A 26680-nucleotide genomic window follows, 5' to 3' on the forward strand; every position below is an offset into this window, starting at 1 on the left:
GGTTCACTTTTCAGAAAACAAAATGCAAAGACTATTTTAGAAAATTACCTGGATTTTTTCCTGCTTCTATTTATTTATTTGAGACGATTACAGCAACAATACAGGAAATTTAAAAGACCGATCATTCTATTATGATCTATCTTTTGTCATCTAATTTGTTTTTATATTTCCTCCATGCAATGTCTCTTTGTACACATAATTCTATAAATGTGTAATGTGATTTTAATGGAGCACTTGAAATATATGACCCTATTAGGTCTTTATTTCTCAGTGGTCGTCTGACAGCTCTTCCAATGTTCACTACTTAAGAATATCATTAAAAATTTCCATGCGCACAGCTATTTGACTCTTGCTAATTCCTTGTTTTGAGTCAGTTCTGAGGAGTGAGCGCGTTTGATGGAGCAGTGAAGTGTTTGTGAGTCTTCATTTGAATGGACAAACCTCAGCTCTATGCGCAAAAACAAATAGAAGAGTTAAAAAGAACCTTTGAACCACCTCAGAAATCCCAAGAAAGGACACTGAAGGACTTCATAGATGTGATTACTTTCCACACCTCAAACTCTTGAGCCTCACAAAAATAATGTGCTATAAATGCTGCGACGTGAGTGAAATCACTGAGCCCTACACAGCTCATTTCCCTAGATACTTTCTGTAGCTTCTTTTGGAAACAGTAACTCAGTTTTTATGCACTGCAATGTGTCGTTAAGACTAAAAAATCGGGAGCGATTACAAAATTAAAGGTCCCTGAGCTGCTGTGGAGACAGCAAGTGACTGAGGCACCCCCCAAATCGCTTCCCGCAGCCTGACCAGCTGCAAAGGCCCCTCCCTGACTCTGGGCCCCCGCCTGCCATCCTCGGAGCATTTATGGTAGAAAACTCATCCTTCTAAACCCTCTCTCTGCCCCTTGGAAGTGTAGATCTTTTTAAAGCCTCCGCGGGTTCTACAGGGCGAGCCTGGGTGCCATCCACACCCCTGGAGAGCGAATGCCCAGGAATGGGGCCCGTCCTCCTGTCTCTGCGGGCGGGAGCCTCCCTCCGCGGGACCCAGGCCAGGCTGCACAGCTACTTCCCTCCACGAAGATGGGAGAGAGGTTCCTCTTCCTTTGGGTGGGGCTCACCTGGGCCACACTCACCCCTCACCCAGATCGGGGACCCCTGCCCTTTGTTTCAGTGGAGTTGAGGTCAGTCTCTGCCCCCAGTGACGTCTTCCTTGTCTGTTTAACTTCGATGGGTACAGGTTTTCTCTGACCGGACTTGAGGAGAATTGTATTCTCCTTATTCACAAGGCTGCACTTGAGAGGCGGCTGGAGAACAGGTCACAGGAGGACACTCCAGAGAGCTGCCTACGAGGCCAGTGCTTCTGACAGGTGAGGCAGAACAGGATTTAGAGAGGTGGCATTTCAGGTCAAAGGACGTGCACTGTTTACATTTTGATAGATCTTTCCTCACATTGTCACCAACCTTTTCATCTTTGACAGTCTAATTGGCAAACATTATTTTATGGTTTCCACTTGCATTTCTTTTTTTTTTCATTTAAAAAAATTTTATTTTATATTGGAGTATAGCTGATTAACAATGTGTTAGTTTCAGGTGTACAGCACAGAGATTCAGTTATACATATACATGTATCTATTCTTTTTCAAATTATTTTCCCATTTAGGTTGTTACAGAGTCTTGAGCAGAGTTCCCTGTGCTGTACAGTAGGTCCTTGTTGGTTACCAAAAAGTAAACAGTCCACATCCTTTGACCTAGAAATTCCACCTCTCTAAATTTTTCCTGGTGATACACTTGCACACGTGTGAAATGATTTATTACATTGTTTGTAATTGCAAAAAAATGGGAACAAATTAAATATCCCTTGGTAAGGGCTTGGTAAAATAAAATATGATACATTCATGGAATTGAACACTAGGTAGTGGTTTTAAAGTGGGATCATCTCTGTGTATATTGAAGAAAGATCCAGAAGATAAACTGTAGAGCAAAAAGTGATGTGTGGAATAGTGTGTATGCTTACATTTGCAGAGGGAAAATAGAATAGTGTACATATAAAAAAAAAATAGAATCGGATTTAGCTGAGCTTCAGGCCAAGGGAACCTGGACCCCACCTGCCTCCAGTGAGGCTTCTGGAACTTACTCCCCCTCTGTGCTTCTGGGTCTCGGCTGTCAGATGGAAATGACAAGGATTAACTCCTCAGTTGGGGACAGGATTAACTCAGGATGTAAATGGAGCACTTAGCAGGGCTCCAGGAGGCTCACTCAGCAAAGGTAAGATATTATTATCAAGATCCTTTGCCAAACATATGAGTAAATTTGGTTCCACTGAAAAATGCAAACAGAATATTCTTACGTTGAGAGTGAATATTTATGCAGGAGGCGCCTCACTGCTGAGCAGTGTTTTTATTATTCACTACGTGGAGGCCGTTTATGATTTAAGTCACGATTGCAATCAAGTCTGATTGATTCAATTTTCTCATCTCTTTCATGGTGAGGGTGGAATACAGACACAATTTTAAGAACTGGAAAAAGGAATTTTTGGAGAGGAGAAAGTGTCATAGAAAAACACCACCACAACTACAAAATTTGATTTCTGGACTAAATATTAATGACTATACTTTGAAATGGTGATTATGAAAACAAATCACTAAAAAAATTCTATACTAAAGTGCTAGTTCTTACAATAATCATACATTTATTTCAATTTTTGATAACTGAAGTAAATATTACAGATAATTTAAAACTCATACGTGCAAAATGACCAACATCAACAATCAAAGGCACCTGAGAAAAGGGGAGATTTTGTAAGATCACTGTTTAAAGACTCCCAACAAGACACAGAATTCAATCTCCTTTTTAAAAATGTTGAATGCTATACATTTATTATGATTATTATTTACTCTGCATTGAGTTTAATACTTTTGCTGTAGCCATCCTCCTGGCTAATTTCATGATTTCAGTTACTTCATAGCATGTTTATTGATTAAAAATTTTTTTCAATTTTTCTGAAAAGATATGCTGGATAAAAACAGAAGAGGCTGGATAGTTTATTAATGAAGCACACATATAAAATATGATGGTCCTATGAAGACATCCCAATACCAAATGAACATCTCAGATGTCTGGAAAGCCATATAAACAAGTTGAAAATATAAAAAGGCCAGAATGAAATAATGAGGCGCCTACATAAAAAATAGAAAAAGGACTTAAAAGTTCCTCTATGATATTCTTTTGTGGAATTTTGATGAATGATTGTGGGATGAAGCTAGATGTTCATGTTATTTTACTATTTCAATAGACAGTGGGAAACAAATATTTCTCTCACTCTTTGAGCCCAAATGGTCATCTTCTTAATATGAAAGCATCTAATGTGCAAAGGAAACTTACCTTGTGAACTTTAAATAGTACCTCACAGAGGTTATAGGTTTTTTCCGCTCGGACCCAGTCTAATGTGCTCACCTGCAAGAAATATAAAACAGACACATAAATCCTACGTGTTCTCACCCAAAATAAGGGGAACCGTGTGAGGTGATGGAGGTGTTAACTAACTTGACTGTGGGAACCACTTAACAATGTACATGGATATCAAATCATCACACAGTACACTGTAAATATATTCCATTTTTGTCAATCGTACCTCGATAAAACTGGGAAAAAATTTAAAGTATACATGCAAAGACACATGCTATTTTTAGTACGAGAATTTAAACATTTACAACAATGGAGCTAGTCAATGTGTCTTTACCTTCATTAAATTCTAAACCAGGAGCAGGACAGTTGAAAAAGTATGCCATGGCAAGTTTTGCCGAGTAATTGCATGTCCCCGCTGTTGGCGTGAAGTATGAAGATGTTTAGATACATTATCGATACAAGAACCCAGTAACGGCGGAACTTATCTATTACACACAATTGGGCATAATTTTAGGAATTCATTTTGGGTGCCTTTTACATTAACTTAAGGACCGATTTTAGGTTAAATTTAGAGACTGCTCACCCATTCTGCTACGCTCCTAACTTCTGTTAAGCAGCTACTCTCTGTGTGTCTGCGTGGCCATCTGTGGTTTGAGCTGTCCCCTTCCATTTAGTTCTCCTTGCTGATGGTCACTTTCCTTTCCCCCCTGGAAGACCCCCTCTCCACGCCCGGCTCCCGTGCTCCCTGTGGGTGACTGCTCAGCCCAGGGTGGAGGTGCCCTCGGACGTGAGTCGGTCCGTGCGTCTCACCCTCTGGGCCACGGTGACTGTTTCAAGGAGAATGTGCCACAGTCAGAGACACAGCTGACACTGAGAAGATGCTTGGACTTCTGGGATGGACCGCTTCTTCCACGGACTTGAAGCGAAACGCTTCCACCCTGAGAGCCTTTGGAAGCTGTGTGGGGACCATGTGGCCATCAGTCACTACGATGTACCCGCACTGGTCATCAGCTGTGACACACACACACCCACTAAGGCAGGATGGTGAGAACAGGGAAGATGGGGGGCCTGAACTCTCTACCTGCCACTCACTTTCCTGTAAACCTAAAAAACAAAGTTTATTAATTAATTTTCAAAAGCAGGTCTTTCTCTTCATTGCCTTCTGCCTTGACAATTTTCTATTTTATCTGACCACATCTGATTTGAAATAGAGCAGAGAGTGTAGATTCTCAGATGTAGTATCTTGGCATATTTTAATATTATTGTGGAACACTTGTGTAGCCCCAGAACTGACACAGAGTAATATTCTATATTAGATACATAATTGTCTAATATGCCTTCAGTCTACAAATCTTCACTTAAATTACTTCTTTCCAGGTAAATATTTTTTTAAATGATAGAATATACTTCCCTAATTGACATCCTTAAAATCACTTCTAATATTTCTTGCATATTCATAGGTAACTGCTATATAATTTATATGTTAATGCTATAAGATGCTATAAAATTGGTTTTATAAGTGTTATTTAACACATGTTAATGGTGTCTGAAAACATGAGTAGCTGAAACATTATTTCTCAGATTCCAATTTGCAAATCAGAAATAACGATTCAGGCTAAGGAAGGAGAGCTGAGTGCATGAGAAAGGCCAGAGAATCCTGGTTTAATGCAGCTTTTCCAGCATGCATCAGCACACAGGAGAGACCTGGGGTCACCACCCCCCACCGCCGACTGTTTACTCTTCGTAGGTAACTCAGCCCCAGAAAACCCGCCACCTTCCCCCGCCCCACGCTGCTCCTTCCCTGTCTTCCAGACCTTCTCCCTTCTTTTTCCTCCTTCAACATCTCCCTTTCCCTCATCCTGAAGGAGCTCGAAACCATCCTTGAAGACAGGACTTTCTCTTTAATTTTTCCTAATTTATTTGCCACAGAATCTCTGGGCCTTTTAAAAGTTCATTTAGATATTCTGACACAATGTGTTGGCCACAAGGCTCCATGAGTGTGGTCGGGCTTTCTCGGCAAAGACTGCTGGCCCGGGACAGAGGAGGAGTGAGGGACCCAGGCTGGGGAGTCTGAGAGCAAATCAGCAGGGGCACTTGTAGATTCACTCCCGTGGAGGCACTTACTTGTTCTCATTCCAAAGAGAAATGGACCAGGGGCCCGCCTCCCACGCCCTCCCAAGAGAGCTGTTTGCTTCACCTGAGCTCAGAGAGGCTTAAGGACTCCGAGCCCCTCCCGTGTGGCCCAAACCTCTGTGTACACAGAGCCCATCAGCCTCACTCGCCTGCCCATGAGGCCCCGACGGAGGGAAAATGCTGTGACTAATTAACAGTCCGCCTCACAGCCACGACCTCACATTTCATGTCAGCTTAAAGGAGATCAGTAAACATATGGATTAAAAACTTAACATACGGTTGTTTCCGATTTGGGCAATTTGCCTCCAGCGTGAGGATACAAAAATCCAAGGGCAGACAAAAACATGTGCAAATATTTAGGTGTAAATTCACCCACCATATTTTGTGTATTGCCTTTACAATGAGAAGTTGCTGAACATTAAGAGTAAAATTTCTTCTGTTAAATTCAAATGCACTGGAGTTTCAGACACACTTATGAATACATAAATTAAGTCCCTCAGTGCTCCGTTTCATCCTGTGAGGTATTCAGCTAGCATTTACCACCCCCATCCTTAAACTGAGGAAACTGCTGAATAGAGGGTGAATTAGTGCCTGTGGTCCCACAGCCGGGAAACAGAAAGATTCTGTTTACAGCCCAAAGCTTCCAATCATTCACTTACAACTTTTTCTACTTAGGCTCTTTTTCCTAACATTTTGCAGAGTAAATATTTCCATTGTCTTATAAAATCTTTCAGCCCCCATTTTCAAGTATGCTTTTGTTATTTTGGATAGTATAGGAAAATGATTTAAATCAGCATAATGCCGTTATGTAGAGGTAATTTTGATTTTTTTTTTTTTTCTATTTAAAAAGTTACAGTATTTCTGGTTCTGCATGTGAGGAGCTTGAACATCACCACTCCTAAATAACAATCAGCCTGAAACGGAATGGATGGAAAAATCAACAACTCTTGTTGGATCCATAACAGAGGGGAGGACACAGGGCCAACCATGGTCCCCAAGCACATATACATTGACAGCAAGTGGATGGAGAAAGTATTCCATGTTAACACTAATCAGAGGAAAGTAGAGGAGCTATTACTTTCCTACAGAGCACACTTTACAATAAGGAATGTTATCAGGGATAAAAAGTGTATTACATAAAGATGAATGGTCAATTCTCAAAGGAGACATAACAATACTTAACATGTGTGCACCTAACAACAGAGCATCAGACCATGTGAGGCAAATACTCACAACCTCCAGCCATGAGAATGGAACTCGAAGCTTCCCCACTAAGACCAGGAACGAGGAAGGATGCCCCCTTTTCACCATCTAACTGGAAGTCCTTGCTGTGCTATATGGCAAGAACCACAAGTAAAAGGTGTACAGATTGGGAAGGAAGACATAAAACTGACTGCAGATCTTCTCTGTAGAAAACCTGAAGGAGTTGACCAAATGAAACAAACCAAAAACCTCCTGGAAATAATAAGCAATTATAGCAAGGTTGCAGAATATAAGGTTTACATACAAAAGTCAATCACATTCTTGTATGCAAACAATGAACAATCAGAATTTGAAATTAAAAACATATTATCAGGGCTTCCCTGGTGGCACAGTGGTTGAGAATCTGCCTGCCAATGCAGGGGACACGGGTTCGAGCCCTGGTCTGGGAAGATCCCACATGCCGCGGAGCAACTAGGCCCGTGAGCCACAGCTGCTGAGCCTGCGCGTCTGGAACCTGTGCTCCGCAACAAGAGAGGTCGCGATAGTGAGAGGCCCGCGCACCGCGATGAAGAGTGGCCCCCACTCGCCACAACTAGAGAGAGCCCTTGCACAGAAACGAAGACCCAACACAGCCAAAAATAAATAAATAAAAAACAAACAAACAAACATATTACCATTTATATTAACATCCCCAAAATGAAATACTTAGTTATAAGTCTAACAAAAACATACGAGATGTATATGAGGAAAACCACAAAACTTCTTTGATTAACAAAATCAAAGAAGTAAACAAATGGAGGGATATTCCACGTTCATGGACAGGAAAACTCAACATTGCCAAGATGTCAGTTCTTCCCAACTTGATTTACAGATGCAACACAATCCCAATCAAATTCCCAGGAAGTTATTTTGTGGATATTGACAAGCTGGTTCTAAAGGTTATACGGAGGCAGAAGACCCCAAATAGGCAACGCATTTGAAGGAGAAGAGCAAAGTCAGAGGCCAGAGACCACCTAACTATAAGATTTACTATAAAGACAGTGCAGTATTGGTGAAAGAAAAGACAAATAGATCCATGGAACAGAATGGAGAGCCCAGAAACAGATGAATAGACTCATCTGATCTTTGTTAAAGGAACAAAGGCAAAACAAGGGAGCAAAGACAGTCTTTCCAACATATGGTGCTGGGACAACTGGATATACAAATACAAAAAATGAATCTAGACATACATCATACATCCTTCACCAAAAGTAACTCAAAATTGATCATAGACTTAACTGTAAAATACAAAACTATGAAAAACTCCTAGAAGATAACACAGGAGAAAACCTAGATGACCTTGGGTGTGGTGATGCCTTTTTAGATACAACACCAAAGGCACCACTCATGAAATAATAGATAAGCTGGACGTCATTAAAATTAAAAACTTTTGCTCTGCCAAAGACAAAGTTAAGAGAATAAAACAAGGCATAGACTGGGAGAAAAAATTCACAAAAGACACATCTGATAAAGGACTGTTAACCAAAATATACAACGTACTCTTAAAACTCAGCACTAAGAAAACAACCTGAGTAAAAATGGACCAAAGACCTTCACAGATCCCTCACCAAAGGAGACAGACAGATGGTCAATAATCACGTGAAAATGTGCTCCATGTCATATGTTGTCAGGGAAATGAAAATTAAAACAACACTGGGAGACCACCACACACCTATTAAAATGACTAAAATCCAACACCAACAGCACCAAATGCTGGCGGGGATGTGGAGCAACAGGAACTCTCGGTCATGGCTGGGGGGGATGCAAACTGGTGCAGCCACTTCGGAAGACAGTTTCTCACAAAACTAAACATATTCTTCCCATATGATCCAGCAATCACACTCCTTGGTATTTACCCAAAGGTGATGAAAATTTATGTCCAAACAAAATCCTGAACATGGATGTTTATAGCAGCTTTATTCATACTTGCCCAAACCTGGAAGTAACCAAGATGTCCTTCAGTAGGTGAATGGATAAATAAACTATGGTTCATCAGAGAATGGAATATTTTTTCAGAGCTAAAAAGAAATGAGCTCTCAAGTCATGAAAAGACATGGTGGAAACTTAAATGCATATTATTAAGTGAAGGAAGTCAGTCTGAAAAAGCTACATTCTGTATGACTCCATCTGACATTCTGGAAAAGGCAAAACTCTGCAGACAGTAAAAAGATTAGTGGTTGTCAGTGTTGGTAGGTAGGGAGGTACAAATAGGTGGATCGAAGAGGATGTTTAGGGCAGTGAAACTAGTCTCTAAACCACAGTGGTGGGCACACGTCATTGCACATTTGTCCAAACCCATAGAATGTGCAACATCAAGAGTGAGCTGTAATGGGAACTGTGGACTTGGGTGATAAGAGGTGTCCATGTAGGTTCATCCTTGGTAAAACACGTACCATCTGGGGGGATGTTAATGATGGGGAGGGCTATGGATGTGTAGGGCCTGTGAGTAGAGGGAAATCTCCGTGCCTTCCCCTCTATTTTACTGTAATCCTACAACTGCTCTAAAAATAAAGTCTTTGAAAAAAAAGTTACCCACGCTGTTTCATGTCTTTATATGTTGTGTTTAATACACAGCCTTTTCATCTCAAAGCAAATTACAAGGTGAATTATTGTCATGTGGTTACCTTTGGAAATGGGTACGTGCTAAACTACATACTATGGCATCACACACACACACACACACACACCAAAAAGAGCCATGAGAATCCTGCCTTCATGCTCTGACTTTGGAAATTTTTGTGGTTTGTACCTTTCTGATCTCTACCCAACTCTTGTATGTACTAACACTGTGTACTCAAACGTTCTCAAAATATTTGACTTTAATAGGAAAATATTTACATACTTGTTTTCTTTATTTAATTAAAATAGAAATGGAACCGCTACCATTTTTACCTTAAATGATATGAATGAACTCTTGGAAATCTTTCCAAAAGTCTGGGAGATGGAGTGTCAACGTCACACTGTCTCCAGCAGGGAAACGTCCACAACTGAGAACTCGCCGCGCAGAACTAGGGGTAGCAAGTGCACGGCATGAAGGCTCTGCCTCTGTGGCCACCTGGATCGCGGCCTCATGCACGATCCCTCACCCCACCTCTTCCTTTAAGCTGCAAAGGCTGGAAAGATTCTAATGTAGTCGTCTTTGCTTCTTGTGGACTTTGCTCGTTGTTATTTGAGGGTTTCCATCACAAACTGTTTTGAGATTTGTTGGCTTACTGTCCACACCTGCCCCCCAAAATCTAAAGGGTTGATTTTTCCTCTATACAGTTGACCTTTGAACAGCAGGGGTTTGAATTGCGTGGGTCTACTTTTACATGGATTTTTTTCAACAGTAAATGCATGTAGCAAACACTATGTGATCTGAGGTTGGTTGAATCTGCGGAGGCAGAACCGTGGATACAGAGGAACTGCATATGAGGAGGGTGGATTATAAGTTATACTGAATTTTCCACTGTGTGGAGGGTCAGAGCCCCTAAATCCTGCATTGCTCAAGGGCCAACTGTATTCTCTTTAGAGGATTTGATGATATTTCCAAATCACATAGCTCGGCCACAGAGCTTTAATGCTTATTATTAAATATTTATATTAATAAATATATTAGATATTTAAATACTTAATATTCACTTTACAGACTATCCAGCCAGTAACCAAGGAGCATCTTCTTCATGTTCGGCGTGATGCTAGATTCAATGGGAGCCACGTTAAAAGCTCCCAGGACAGCGGAAAATAAACAAATTGGTTGGTAGCATTTACTAATAGAGAGAAATTCTCCATAAGCCATCTTTCAATCTCACAACACCTCTCAAGTAGCCATTTACTTTGTACTTGTTTATAGGTGATATTTAGTAAGGAAATTTAAAACTTATATGAAGACATCAGGAAGTATACAAATAAGTCAACTCAATCTAATTTTTGGAGTGAATATTTATAAGTACTACTGCCTTCATCCTTTCACTTCTTCCTGGGCATTACTAGTATTGATTACCCTGGAAAATAGAAATTATGCAGATTCAGGAGGAGCAGATGGCTTCTGAAACTTGTGCCCACGCAGAATCCAGTGAGATGAACATGGAGGCTCACCTGGTCTCGCAGCCTTAAGGACCATCTCGTACTGATGCCTCCAAACTCCATCCTGCCAGACAGATGTCGTCCCTGCACTAGAAACAAGGGTACCTAACTCTACTTGAAAATCTCCTTCGGGCATCCCTAGATGTCTCCGGCTCAGGAACCCCCAGCGCTCACTACTGTGCCCCCTGTGGGGCTCCGTCCGGGGCGGCAGTGGTATCCCCACCCGGCTGGAACCACAGCCACAGGCACCGAGTGGTCTGCACCTGTGTGCGCGTCTCAGTGGGCTTCTTAAATTCTGCTGCGTTCTAGGGCTTCAGAGGCTGCGTATGTGCTATACTGATGGGATGTACGATTTTATACTTACACCTAAAAATCACATTGTGAAACTACAGGCTTTCTTCAGGATAAGAAAGTTTTCATATTTCAGTGATCTGAGACTCTAATCTGTTAGCAGGCAATTTTGAATGGATGTGAAAAATTTACATTAGCATCTGGCTACCCTAACTCCAGTGTGATCCGTAAATGAACGCGGGGCTCATTCAGTCTCACAGGTCTGCATCCTGGACATCACTTCCAGACTCCCCTGGGGTCTTGCTTTTCCTTTACAAGTAACAGCATGAGCCAAATATATAAAAAAGCCCTCACTCTTTTTTTGATGTCGACAAAACTATAATTATCAAAAGATGTTGCTGCTGATGACTCTTGAGAAGAGATGGGGGGGGGCAGTGGAAAGTATCTCCTGCAGAAACTGTTAGGAATGCGAGTTAATGAAAGATGCACCTGCCAGGAAACATCTTTATTGGGAGAAGGAGATGTCAGTTATAGGAAAAGATGAGAGGGCAGGTGTTTCTTTTTTCTTTTCTTTTTTTTAAATTGTGCAATTCAATGTTTTTTAGTATGTTCACAGTTGTGCAACTATCACCACAGTCAATTTTAGAATATTTTCATCATCCCCAAAAGAAATCTTGTACCCTTTAGCTGTCACCCTCCGTCCTTCTCCACCCTCTCAGCCGTAGGCCGTCACTAATCTACTAACTATTTCTATAGATTTGCCTGTTCTAGATACTTCATATAAATGAAATCATACAATATGTGGTCTTTTGTGACTGGCTTCTTTCACAGGTGTTTCTTTACTACAGGGTAACGCGGCCCTTTCTCCATACCAGAGATGCAACTCTGTCTCAGAGGAATTAGAAATCAGGTAAGGGAGGAGACCCTGGGCAGAGAGAAGAGTGGGCAGAGAGACAGAGAGAGTGATAGACAGACAGACAAGCATTTCCTGCAAAGCACCTGCTTTCTGCAAACACCTTCTGAACGGGCCCCGCAGAAGAGACAATATGCTGCCGGATCCCACATAATCCAAAACCGGCCATCTCCAGGTTTCCAGAACGTTCGTGACACGGGGCTGATGGCCAGATGTAACTACGAGCTCACACGGGGGGCTCACGTCCGGCGGCAGGGGAGTGGAGTGGCTTTGCTAGGATCATGTGCGAAGTCAGCGAAACCTCCCAGGGCACAGACACTAACGGGCAATCCCAGGAGCAGCTGCCAGCCCAGCACTGGATTCACCCAAACCTTCATCCACTGGTAAGAACTGGGCCAGTTCACCTCGGTTCACGGAGGAAACCAGGGTTCCTCGCGCTGCCCTTTCCATCTCTGAGGGTCACCTGAGCACCTCCACCAGCTGCATCCAGAATCAGGAGGGGCAGGAGGGTCTGTGAAAAGACGCGGTGCATCCCGTGTGTGCCTAAAGTACCTGTAATGTAGAAGACGTTGTCGCCAAACCAAAGGAAAGGGAGAAGCAGATTGTGAAAGCTGCTCACTGGTGCCGGGGAAGCCGGGTGGGGAGGGACCCCGGCCCCGAGGGGGGCACATGGGGAGGACTGAGCCCTCGGCCAGGCCGGAGCAGAGAGCTGAGCAGATTTCAAACTTCTATGAACAGTATTTACGGCAGCAGAAGGTCTGCTCCAGGCAAACCCGAGCAGCTGAGGTCAGCAATTGATTCGCATGATGTGCTGCTGGTGACACGGAGCGATGCAAGAAGACTGTCCCTGGGATTTTAAAGTAAACAAGCCAAGCCTGGTGTTAATAAAGATGACATTATCCATGTGGTGACTGTGGAGATCCCCTGAGCCCCCCAGATTAGAATTTCTGTCCATGAAATTGAAACTGCCATGGGAAGTGGATGAAATCATCTTTCACTATAACAGGTATAGAAATCTGATTAAATATTTAAAGCATTTCTCGTAATTTAGAATGTTGTACTATGTAGGGAAAACTTATACCTTGAGAATCTTAATTAACAAGAAAAGAAAAATTAGGAGAACTCTCAGGCGTGTGACCTGGGACATCAGTCACGTCTCCCCCAGTTCTGTGGGGAGGAACCCTCCTTCCAGGTACATCGGGTGCAGGTGGGGTGACCCTTTCCTCCTCTCCCAACTGTCACAGGCCAGCGGGAGGCCCCTCTGCTTGGAGCCTCACGGTACTGATTCTCAATCCCCTCCCTGATCCACCACTCACGCCCCAGCCGCCTTCCACGTCACTCGCTGCTGTAGCCAGAACTGAGGCCATCGGGGTTATCTGTGGTTATTCTTATGTTTACTTTGTTAGACAAAACCATAGAAAGTTACATTTAGCAACAAATGCTAAATAACATTATTGCATTTGAGAAGAACTCAATTATTATGCAAATCTGTAGATAACCCTCCAGCATCAGTAAATTCACAGCCTTGGTTTATGAAAAGCTCGAGTCCCTGGTGGAATACTGGCCTGGGTGTTGGGGAGAGAAAAGAAGTCCGTGGCAAGACTGGTGAGGTCTGACGGCATCCGTGCTTTAGTTCCCAGTGTTGTGTCACTGATAATCCTTCAGTTTCAGCAAACAGACCACAGTTCTGTACGGGGTCAGCCCTCAGAAACCCTGAGGGAGGGTACGTAGGAATCCTCCTACCCTGTGGGCAAGTTCTCTGTCAATCTTTTCTTAAACCATTTATTGAGGTATGATTGACGTTCAGAAAGCTATACAAACTTAATGTATACAACTTGATGAATCTGAAGATGAGAAAACAGCCAAGAAACCATCACCCCCGTGTTTGCCATAAACGCATCCATCCCTCCAAAGTCAGAGAGGACAAGTGCTGTGGGGGTGTGAGCAAAGGGAACCCTCGTGCACTGCTGGTGAGAATGTAAAATGGTGCAGCCACTGTGGAGATGGTATGGAAGTTCCTCAAAGAGATTCAACACAGAACTACCATACGATCCAGCAATCCCACTTCTGGATATTTATCCAAAGGAAATGAAACCTGAGCCTCAAGATCCCTGCACCCGCATGTTCATCCCAGTACCATTCACAGCAGACAGGACACGACGCAATCACAGTGTCCACTGATGGATGGGTGGGTAAAGAAAATGTGCTGTGTGCAGACAATGGCATAGCATTCAGCCTTAAAAGGAGGGAAATCCTTTTATTTATTTTTAACGGCAGAAAAGTAACAACATTGTAGGTAAACGGCATCTAACTTTCTAGATGCCTGAAGCTATCAGGTTTTGCTGCTTGTCTGCAGCTCCGATGTTTGGACTCACAGAAAGTGGAATTGCTTTAATTGACAAAGTTGGAGGCAGGGCACACACATTATATTTGGTCATATTTGGGAAAATGGTGCTGGTAGGAATTAGAAACTAAATTGTAAACTGTAGCATTCACCGTTAAATTTCTATTATGGGCCCTACTAAATCAGGCTGTTTGTTTATTTTAATAAAACTTGGAAGATATGAGGGAAAAATAGCTTTTTAAGTTTCATTATCTGACCATTAAATTAGAAATGTCTTAATAGAAGGGTTTTCTTCTATTTTGTTTGTTTTTTGGATTCTTCAGCTATATACTTGATGCTCTAAGACATCTAAGCCTTTACATCCCCACGTCCCAGTCAGCTGATATTTTAAGCAGGAAAACACTCTAATGTCTTAACGGCTGTTCGATGGAAGGAAAACCACGGACTGGTTGATTTACGGATTTAGAGTAAGAAAAGCCAGCGGGTCCACACAGGAGCCCTATCCATCCGCGTACGTAGGGGCGGAGGAGGCCGGCCGGCTGGTCGTGCACCCTCTCTGGCCTCTTCCAAGCGCTAGATCAGATCCCTCCCAGACTCCCGGAGGCCTGCTTACCGGAGGAGAGGTGAAGATGTAGAAGGACGAGCCCTTCAGGGCCAGGAACTTGGATCTGAAGGTTTGAGAGGAGCCGGCCCCTCCCAGTCTCTCGCTGACCCACCCCATGTGGACGACCTGCAGAGCAAAACCTTCAGAATTAACAACCAGGCCTTAGGAGAAGCACAGGGCCACCGGGGTGGAGAGAACAAGCAACACATCACAGGCCGCAGACAGGGACCGGGGAGCCCTCAGCCATGTCCAACCTCCAATCAAGTGGACGCCACAAAAATGTGTAACATCTGGGGTCAAACGTCCAGACTTCTGCACTGGGCCGGGCTCGAAATATGAGCTTCTGAGTTCTCTTAGTTTGGGCCAATGCTGGACGTCTCAGCTACCTCACAGCTGTGCCTCCCATATGTAGATTTTTACAACCACAGTATTTAATTACATCCTATCAGGGGTTAGTATTTGTAATCTGTCTATGAGGTTGCAAAAGCAACTATTATATTTTCCTTTTCTGTAGTAAATATATCGTTAATACACGTGGGAGAAATGATTGTTTCTTTATAGTTCAACTTCCTAACAACAGTGAAAATAATACAACAATATTAGATTCCCACAACTGGCACTGACTATCTAGCGACACAAAATGCAAACTATAACAAATCAGAATATGGTTAAAAAGTTAATGGAAATAGTAGTACAATTTAAAAATTGAGTGCATGAATTTAAACTAGTTCTAAGATAAAATCCCTGTGTTGTCTCAGCTAAAATTGTAATGTGACACGTACTTTGCACATTTAAACAAAATTAGTAGTAAACTATCATAGACAGGCCGAGGGCTTTAGGGGATGAACAGTCCTCTGGGCTGTCTGAAGGGGGCTGCCCTCCAGGTCTGGGGACCGCAGCCCTTGGGAAGCGCCCTCACGGCAGCCACGTGAAGTGACTCGAGCCGCGGGGGCTCAAGGTAGGTCATTTCCTTTCCATTTTTACTGGCTAAATCACTGAGAGCTTTCACTCACGCCTGGTGAAAGACTTCCCAGGTCAAGATGCCAGGTGAAATTTTACAAAAATCCTATTTTCACAGTGTTCCTGGCGATGGAAAAGAGAAAATGAAAGTGTGTCACTCTCCGGAGGGTGGTAGCCACAGCTGACCAGTCACGGTGTTTCACAGAAGTTGTCGAGGGCACCAGTGCCCCAGGCACACAGAGCTTCGCAAAGTAACCCGAATATTCCACTGGCTCATGGACTTGTCTTTTCCCTCTCGGTTTAGCTATTGTCTCGTGAAGGCATCAATGTGATACGGTTTGAATGTTATAACAGAGAGTTTTATTATTAGTATACAAGACAACCTTATTTCATGTGTCCTTGGACTCATTTAATGTTTCCGGGTCCGTTTTCTCATCATAAAATGGGACTAGGATTCTCTCACATGGTAATTTTGGGAATTTAAGGCTGTACCACAGAAAACTCCCTCCCAAAGTACTAGCAGGCAGGAGGCAAGTAACACACGGCTCGGATGGAATTAGAACTCTGCGGAAACCACCCAGATAGGACTGAGTCCTTGAATGTCTTGTGGATGTGAAACTGATTACACACGTTGCTTAAAAATGTCTGATTGACTTTTCCCCTTTTTGTCTGGTAGGATCACACAGATACACTTTTGTTCATTATAACACTAGCATTAATACTGCTGTAAATCGTAAGACGTGCTCAATTTCCACGATTAAAACACGCTTCATTTTAATCGGGTTATTTGTTTTCTTACTGCTGAGTCTTAAGAGTTCTCTGCATATTTTGGGGAAGAAACATTTCATTTTCTCTAGCTAGTTCAGCAGCTCCTTGATGTTCTAAAATTAACACAAATTCAATGGGTAGTTGTGAATTCCACACTCACCACCGCACGAGCACAGTGATTTGTATAGTTTATATAAGACAGGATTCATTTTAAGCACAGTTACTAAAAACAATGAATTGCAACTGGATTGAGTTTTACACAGTGAAAAACAGGGATTTGTTCAGAGATCAGCCTCTGTTCCATGCAGACTGGACGCGTGGCATTAAGAGGCCGTCCTAGTTACTCTAAGTTGGTACAAGACCATGTTGCTGAGCATCAACCAGAGGCAGTGGGTGTTTGGTAACGTTTTATAAGCCAGTCATCACTGTAGGTCTCAAACGGCACGGTTAGCAGCATGGGTGTATTTTTTTCTTAGTATACATTTATCAGCGCTCATGAGACATCCTGTGGTTCTGGACAATATTCACCCCGCTATCCTATTTCTGAGAGGGTTGCCTTCTCAGTAGTGGGGTGGGGACCACAGGTGACACTCAGTGAAAGCAGCTCCAGGGGCAGGAGCTCTGGACGTCAGGGTACATCACGCCCAACAGGGGCTCTGTGTTCCACGTCCTTATCCTCAGAAGGGGACGGATGTCACTGCACACGCCTGTTTTGAGGGCAGGTGCAGCCGTTTGCTCAGCGATACTCAGCATCACGTGATGTCACTTCCTCTCGGCATCTCCAAGCAGGATCAGGGCTGTCTTTTCTGGGGCTCTCACACTGCTTCCCTCTGGGTCTGCGTTAGACCACGTGCTCTCTGAGGACGAGACCTGTGTCTTTACCTGTATCTACTCCACACCCGCAGGACTGGCAGGGAGGGCTCGTCCCCTAAAAATTTCTTGAAAGAAACCATGTGTGTCTCTTCATCTATCACTACCTGTGACTTTATGGGAAGTTAAATAATCACAGCAGGGAGGACCTGCTTATTGTATCCATCAGGTTGGCGGACTGGAAACCTTTTGTTTTACTGATTACCCTCCAAGTGTGGAACCAGCATTTCTAGAAAACATAGGAAATTGTTTAAATTCTAAATTATTGCACATTTTTTAAGTCAGCAGCAAGCTCAACAATCTGCTTTGATACTATATCTATTACCAGGAATCTTACCAAGATACTTTTCAAACTACTAAGCTAGTAAGGGCTGGTAGGAATAAAAAATAATTGCCATCTGGATGAAAAACTAAGTAATGGAAAGAAAACAGCCCTCGGCGGGTCTCTAGCAATATGGCGTGAGGGTCCCTAAAACCTGTAAACACATTATTTTCTCTGCCAAGAACTCCTAAGAGACCAAGCTTCAGCTTTGGGTCTCAAAGGGGGCTGTAGGGAGGGCAAACTCTGCTGGTTTTTCCTTTATTTTTTCATCATATATTCAAATGCTGACAAGTCTCCCATGGTCCTCTTTCTCTGCATGAAATACTTAGTCATAGACTGCAATGTAGATTCCACAAGGGATGAATGATATACTGGAACCTGATACGTAGGAGCTTAATTTACGACAGGGCTGTAATACGCACAGACATGGAAATATAGATAGATGATAGTTAAACGATAGGTAGCTAATGATAAGATAGATGATAAGATATATAGATGATAGATGATAGTTAGATGATAGATAGATATAGATAGATAGATGATAGGTAGCTAGCTAGATGATAGAGAGATGACAGATGATAGATAGTTAGATGATAGATAGATGATAGGTAGATAGATAGATATAGATAGATAGCTAGCTAGCTAGCAAGATGATAGATAGGTAGATAGATAGATAGATGATAGATAGGTAGAGAGGTAGATAGATATGATGGATGGATGGGTAGATTAGATTCACATTATAGACTGGTCAAGGGTGAGTAGAAAGCTGAAAGTGTAACTTCTAGGCTGAAATGGAGAAGCTGGGATTCTTTTTCTAGCACAGCAGCAGCAAGCGTTCTTTTGCGAGGACAGTTTGTCAAGGGATAGGTTTTCCATCTGATTCTCACTCAGCCTGAGCGTTGCCCTGTTGCTCTGGAGACACAGACACTGGTTGTGGAGCCCAGCCCTCCTCGGTCCTGCCACCTTCCTCCTCCTCCAGGGCTGGGCCAGGGTCTTATTTTGCTGCTTCTCCTTCCCACATCTGGTTAATACAGTGCTGGGCACAGCATCCAACAGGAGTTACATATTGAGAAGCGAACTAGGAACTCCTTTTCTGGCCAAGATGGAAACATACAGATTGTTAATAACCTGAAACGTCTATAAATCGGATGTGAAGTTAATGAAATTCCATATGTAATTTAATTCTGCCTACATTAATTAGCAAAGAAATAAGTTGTCGCTTAGCTATTACTGGAAACACTGGCTGCTTTATGAATCTTTTTTAGGTATATGCAGTTCATAAATAATTTTAAGCGAAGCTAATTTTAAATTTTACATTATGAATTTTCTATGGTTTATTACATAATCCAAGAAATGTATATTATAATTTTATGAACACGTACCTGTCCGTCAGATAATAATTGTACAACTGCTCTGTTCCTTTTCACAGAAAAAGCTAGAATAACTTGAATTATTTAAGCCTCTTTTGGATTTGGTGATTAAGGTACCAATATTTCCTTTAATTCAGGTTTTCGGGAAGAAATTTATTTTGGAAAATAGATTCTTGCTGTTTTCGCAGGGTGAACACATGTCCTGGTTTTCCTGGGATGATCCTAAAGTTACTCCTGTTGTCTTAGTATTACTTTTAGGTCAGTCTCCATCCCAGAAAGAAGTGTCCCAGTTTGAATGACAAATAATACAGTCATTTTACTTACCAGATTAGAGTCTAAAAATCTATACTTATGCCTTTTGTATTATCCTTCTAATTCTGTTTTCTTTGGTTTTTGTCAATTTCAGTGGTTGTCAATATCTTTACTTTTTTCTTATTTATTCAATATTATGTTTTGCTACATACCAAAATAAACAATTGTTCAAAATGAGAAAAAAATCCTTCCTGTTTTTAAATAGGGCCCAACACCATAAATCTAAACTCCTATAATGCATACAAAATGTTTAGTTTTTGGAGAAAATGTGAAAGCATCCTCTACTGAAGACTCGGCAAATTGGGGCAGGGGTTAGTTCTTTTACAACCTCACATCATAGTGAGGCCTGTCTCTGATGTTTCTTTCCAGATAAACAAATTCAAGCCCTTAAGTAAATTCAAAGTTATATAGAAATTTTAAGGTTAAAAAAAGACTTTCGATTACCCTTTGCAACTTTCTTGTCTTATAGATTAAGAAACTAGGGCTCAGGTGTTAATGTGTTCCAACTGCACCACCAGACAAGGGATCAGGTGGGATTAGTATCCAGGTTTGATTCACCTAAGGCCACCGAGACTGACATCACACAAACGTGGCTTCATATGTGACAAAATTTCACTAAGATAAAACCAAAGCGAAATCACTCCACTGCCTCGGAGGCCTTTGAACCATAATTCATTTCATGTCCTTTGTGTTGGGTGTTTTGCTCCTCAGATAGTTTTAACTTTCCCTGAACCTTACCTCTTGATTCTCTCTTGTGATTCAGTGATAGAGGAGTTAAATTTCAAAACAAAACAAAACACGCTTTGGTTTCCAGACTAGTGTTCTTTCCAGCCGGCCAGGCAGTCACGTACAGCCGCAAAAACGCAGAGTGTGCTCCAAATGCGTCAAGTTCAAGTGCTGTGAAAGCTGCTCAAGTCTCAGTGTAATGGGCATTCTCGTGTGCCTGCGCGTGACTGTTCCCAAACCACTGACCGTGCATGATCTGTTTGGGAAGTCGGGGACAGGGCGACTCCCCTCTGTGACAGGACATGGAGAAGCTGAAGAAGGGCTCCACCTGCAGGGTGGTCCTGAAACGGAGCAGGGCCCGTGGGGCTCCTGGGCATGGAAACTTGTCTGTGCTCCCTGTTTCCTGTTTGTAGGAAATAGGCTGCATTCAGCCCCCACGACCTTCCCTGCGTTCCAAAGGGCAGGTTCAAACAGCTGCTAATCAGGGAAGGGAGGGGATGCAGAGACAAGGGAGGAGCAGTCAGGAAGCAATAGTGCAGCCTGGGGGCAGGGCCCTGGTTCTCCCTCAAGGGATACACGGAACAATGTCTTTGAGCTCCTCTGCAGAACTAAAACCTCCACCAAATAGAAGATGTTAGTATTCTTCATTCCAGAGAGAAGGTCATAGTTCGGAAACCTTGAGAACCACAGGAGCCCATCACAGATCACCTGACGCCAGATGATCTCTGGATTGAAGGAATGCAAGCCCTGCAGGCACCCTCATCCTTACCAGCAGCCCTGCCTCTTGACTGTAAGACTCCTCACTGCCCCCTCCAGGTCAGGACACACAGTGTTGAGGGCATTAGCCCACTACGGCACGCTTTGCCAGGCAAAGCAATAAAGCTCTTCTTTCCTACTTTACCCAAACTCTGTCTCTGAGATTCAATTCGGTGCCCGTGTACAGAGGCCGATTTTTGGTATCAGTCTTGGAAGAGTCTCTGATTCACGACAAAAAGGATCCCCCGGGACACTTTGCTAGTTTTGCTTGTGCCAACAGAAGTCCAATTTCAAATGGCAAATTATTCTTGGAGACAAAAACACCAATTTGGTCTATTGTCCCACCAGCTTTGGTAAATAAATCCAGAGAAGACAGGCTTTAAGTGTGAACTACGGGGAGGTGTGTCCTCAGGGGAAAAGTCCAAGAGAAACTTCTGTCTTAGAAACACTAAGCACAGCAGAAAAGCTGTATTCTATGTGTAAGAATATGAAATGAGTCCTACATTAATTTGAAGACATTTATGGGACTATTACTCATTAAATAGTTAAACACCCTCATTTAGCCATGTAAACAAAAATAGCTGTTCATAAATTTAGAAAAACATTACAACAAATAAAAGTTAGAAGAACCTTTCTTAGTGTTTCTTATCTAATTTAAAAATGTTGACTAGAGGGGTTTAACTTAAAACATGGTCCTAATTTCCTATCTTTTTCAGGAAACATTTGATTGGCAGGTACTTACTCTCCTGAATGCCTTCCATTTTAACGCAAATTTTCTCTCTCAGCACTATGTAAAGAGCGTCTCTAAGTGCTATTTAAAGCAAACTGAACACATTCCTTTAGTTTGCTTAACTTGAGCCTACAACGTATACTGCCTCAGACCTATGAAAGACACTACCAGAAAGCTAAGAAGCTCTACATTTTAAAAAGTTCACACTTACAGCTTGAACTATGACTTTATCAAAAAGGAAATAGAAAAATAATGTAGTGACTTCAAAGTGTAGTTACCTGATACACAGCTAAGTGCTTACAGACCTAGTAAATGAGCAGTTCTTGAATTAGAAAACCAGGCATATTACAGGTTGGCCTTTGCTCTCGGAAGGAATGAGCCAAGGGCTCCTGAAGACGCAGGGCTACCACCATCAGAACACGTGGCCTCACAGTGAGTTAAGGCCAGCACCGGGCGCAGGGGTGGGGTGCTTCCTTCCCACCTGCAATAGCAGCTGCCCAAAGCCTCCCAGAGTGAAACTTCCTGAACGAGGACGTGGTCTAAGAAAATCACACGACGCTGAAGGCTCCAAATTACACAGGTGTGTCTCAGCCGTCAAACCCCTCTCAGCTTAAACAATCATATCTAGGTTATCATTTAATCACGATTCCTTAGAAAATGTAACTGCCGATAGATCACTGATACCACGGGTGCACTCAGGTCAGAACGATTCCTCCTACACTATTTCCAGGACAAACGAGTAGCTTTCTGGAGTTAACCCTGAGGGTGAGTGTCCTGACCTCAGTCCGATGTCCTAATGCTTTCCTGTCAAAATTTCCAAACCAAATTTCAAAAAACAGAAAGAGGCTCCCTTCGGGGACATTGTATAATCAACACAAAACCCACAAATCCTACCTGGTCACAAGGAGAACAGCATTTATTTGCCATTTTCATCTGTAGAGAGAGGGAAGCAAGGAGTCAGTATGACAAGTGTATTGATGTCATAATTTTTCAACCTAACTGGCAACTGAATTTAATTAGCTGCATGAAGTGTCCCTGCATGAAACGTTTCCTTTATGAGGTATTTCTTACCTGAAAACCAAACCAGAGCACGTACAGATGTCTGGCAACGACTCGCATAACAGAAAACCCAGGACTAGCAATACCGACGCTATGTTTCAAGCATCAGCTCTTTACTAAGCGAAGCTCTGGGGCAGCGGCTGCTTAAATTTCCACGTCTGAAAACATTGGGGAAAATGATTTCTGTACTACATGCTCTTAGGTGATTATAGTTTTCACAGTTCACATTTGCTCCTCCTCCCTTGATTCGCCCAGCAATCCTGCAAAACTTAACCAGTGAGGAATGAAGGTCCAGAATAATAACAAGGTCAAGACTACCCAGTTGGAAAGTGGCTGTGAATCCACAATTCCGGCCCTAAGGCGTTTGCGTTTCCTTCCCTCTGCTCTGCCCAGTAGCTACAATGTGTGAGATTCATCTAGAACCATGCATTTCTGCTAATATCAAGCTACCACCACCTGGTTTTTTCTCTTCCTTTTATCCATCCAGATACCTTTGGAATTCAAAATGTCAAGTTGGAAAACTGAGGTCTTAGAGAGGGTCTGGTACCTCCTATGTAGCTGAGAGCCTCTGAGGTCTCTGGAATAGAAATCTCACATTGCTGCTTCCCTGATATTTCAAAGTGCTCAGGCGACCTCTGTATAGTAGTTTCCAGGAAGGAGGCAGGTGTGAGAGGAAGAACAGAGCTGCCGCGGGGCCTGAGGCTGGCTGGCTACGCCGTGTGCATCCAGACCCCCGGGCGCCTCCTGCCACCAGCTGCCCTGGGCCAGAGCAGGCCCTGGGGTGCAAATGTGGACAACGGGGCAAGTCACCCGCAGGCACTGAGAACAAGGAAACGGTCCACGGCCTCCTCGGGCCAAGGGCTGGTCCCTGCACGAGCCTCCGTGGCTGTGGCCATCAACTTACTGCCCGGATACAGCGGTTGCTTTAGGGACCTGAGTGCTTCATGCATGTTTTACTCTCACCCCATCTGGTTTTATTGTTTCATTTTGAAGTTTCACATTGACCTTGATCATCAAACAGATCAGAGACAGAGACAGAGCGCTTTCTCTTTCCTGGGCGCCTGCGGTGAGCCACTGAGAAGGGATATTTGTGGTGGAGGTGCCTCTTTATACGTTTCCTTAATGTTTTGGAGAATTACATCTTTAACCCAATTGGGTTCCCCAAATAAAAGCGTCACATTACATCAATGCATTTGGATAGAGTATATGTAAAATTACATGCACACAAATACTTCTGTGTAGGTGCGTGGAAAGGAAGAGAGGGAGAGAGAGAACCAGCGGTGAAGTGTCCAGAGGTTTGATTCAGTCTACACTCTTCTACCAGGAAACTTTTAGATGACTTAATCTTTAACTTTTTTAGTCAAAGCTTTGTTATGTTGAAAAAAAAGTACATGTTCTTCTGTTTAATGTTATTACCAACTGTTTTAGGGTTCATCATAAGTAACAGAAAAATCATAATTATTTTCGTGGATTAAAAAGCAAAAACAGGGACAGTGGAAAGTCTCCGTGCTCACATTTTGCAGCGTCAGGTCGCTGATGTTGGCAGACACGGCCCTCAGCCAGTCGGCGCTCTCCTGGGCGGTGTAAAACCAAAGGATTCCCGAGCTCGCCCCATCCAGGGCCTGCACCTCAAATGCACTGGACCTGCAGGAGGAAGACGGGAGATGCTGGAAGGAGGGCCCTGGGATCCGATGCCCCAGGACCGGGAGAAGGCGGCGCCCACTCAGCCCTGCTCAGCACCGACCTGCAGTCACCGCGGGAAACACAGCTCACGGCCGTGGGCACAGCCTAACCCGTCTCCGTATCTTAGGTAGGTTTACTGAAATTAAGTTCAAAACGCTGAAATCCCTATTTCTAATTTAATAAAAACATGAAAGGCAGCTCCTGTAGGAAATACACTTGCTCTTACAGCAGTGCTGGAGTTACTGTTTTGTGGGGTCCTTAGCAGTGATTCTTTCGCAGACCACTTATCATGGTACTGAAGGCTCTTGACCCAGTGATGATGGAGCAGGTCAAACACCACCACTCCTCAGCGTCGATGGTATTTTAGGACCACACGTATACTTCTGATTTACAACAGAGCTTTGGAAGAAGTTGGTTCTCCTTTATTTTTAACCATGAGAATCAATCTGCCACAAACCCACCCGTGGCAAATTATTCATAACGGCGACATCACTGTCTCTAATTCAGTACTTCTCCCCTATCATGCAAGCCTTTTTTCCCAGAGATAATTTCCATATAACTATTGCTATACACTGATGTGTGTATTCCCCAAAACCTACAAGTTAAAGCCCTAGTCCCCAGCGTGGGTGTATTTGGAGATGGGACCTCTAAGGAAAGAAGCTTAAGCGAGGTCAGAAGGGTAGGCCTGATCCAACAGGACTGGGGTCCCTATAAGAAGAGGCCCCAGAACTCTGTTCCATGTGAGGACACAGTGAGAAGACAGCCGTCAGCGAGCCAGGAAAAGAGCGCTCACCAGACACAACCCTCTGGAACTTTGATCTTGGACTTCCAGCCTCCAGAACTGTGAGAAAATAAATTGCTGTTGTTTAAGCACCATCCCGCCCCCCGCCCCCCGTCTGGTATTCTGCTAAGGCAGCCTGAACTGACTAACACAACCATTACAACAAAAGAATGTCACTTACACGTCTGGTCTGTTCGTTTTCTCTTAAGAAAAATGCACACTAACCCATGCAGCTTATATCTCCATGTCCTTAAGAAGACAACTGAAAGGCTAAAATTAACAAACTTTTTTTAAACAAGGTTCGCGCTAAACTATGTTTTAATAGTCTTTCAGATGTGGGTTCAATCATGGTTTCATATGGGAAAGGATACAAGAGCGGGAGAAGGAAGTAAAGACATTATAAAACAGCCCTGCATGTTCTTGGGCCAAATCTACCACCCAGAGTTTCTCTGATAAAACAATCCTTCTGTCTTTTTTATAAGTAGATATCCCTGACTAGGTGTCATTCCCACCCTAATCAGCACTGCTTGAATCAGAACATAAGGTTCATTTACAGACAAGCGTGTCATTGTCCCCGCACCCTGCGCCAGAGCCCTGGCTCAGAAATTTTACCTGGGGAGGGGGTGAGGGACAGGCCACAAAACCTACAGCTCCTGGTCAATTTCCACAGGAAGTGACTTCATTTGCAGTAGAACGTGGAGAAGTTCAAGGTCATGGACACTTCAAAAACAGTGGAAGTTTTGGTGAAAGGCAATTAGAAAGACTCATAAATTAAACGAACACAGGTTGAACTGTTGGCCGGCTAGTTTTCAGGAGAAAACCTGGGAATAAAACAGCTGGAAGGGGTCAGCTCCTGGGGTCAGAACAAATCTCAGACACGGACCCCAGGAACTAGTTCTTCAAAGGAACCCAGATTTGACTGGAATATTCTGCCGATCCATTTACACCACAAAGCTTTGCTGAAAATAACAGACCAATCAGCTGGAAATGAGTGAAGTTTAACAGCCGGGTGTGGTCACAGAAAGAAACCAACCTCAGGCTTAACAGGACTGGGGGGAGAGCGGTGCCCAGACTTCACTAAAATGATCCAGCCGGTCACTAAACAATAAACAGATAAGAAACCGCAGGTAGGGGTGCGGGGGGAGGACCTGCACCCGGAGCTGCTGGAGACAGGACAGTGCGACGCGCGGCCTGGGGAAAAGCAGGCACGGAAGGTGTCTTCGAGGTGACCAGACGTCACATCAAGCAGAAAGACTTCAAAACAGTCATTATAAACATGTCCAAGAAACTAGAGGAAATCTTGCTTAAAGAAGTAAAGGTACAATGACAACGTCACTTCACATACAG

General features: G+C 43.2%; 1 protein-coding gene across 4 annotated transcripts in view; it reads right to left on the reverse strand.

The window, feature by feature from the left end:
* The window catches only part of SNTG2 (syntrophin gamma 2), a 209999-nt gene that overhangs the window by 26746 nt on the left and 156573 nt on the right, over positions 1 to 26680 (reverse strand). For 3 of the 4 annotated variants that reach the window (XM_036872351.1, XM_036872350.1, XM_036872352.1), the window contains exons 10-12: positions 24384 to 24513; positions 22705 to 22743; positions 3381 to 3452 (exon numbers count right to left, since the gene is read on the reverse strand). In XM_036872351.1, the coding sequence (XP_036728246.1) occupies positions 3381 to 3452; positions 22705 to 22743; positions 24384 to 24513 (241 nt within the window). Of the gene's footprint in view, positions 1 to 3380; positions 3453 to 15005; positions 15123 to 22704; positions 22744 to 24383; positions 24514 to 26680 lie in introns of all 4 variants that reach the window. The other variant, XM_036872349.1, reaches the window with a different exon arrangement.

Source organism: Balaenoptera musculus, chromosome 13 (genome assembly GCF_009873245.2).
Source record: "Balaenoptera musculus isolate JJ_BM4_2016_0621 chromosome 13, mBalMus1.pri.v3, whole genome shotgun sequence".
Classification (NCBI taxonomy): domain Eukaryota; kingdom Metazoa; phylum Chordata; class Mammalia; order Artiodactyla; family Balaenopteridae; genus Balaenoptera; species Balaenoptera musculus.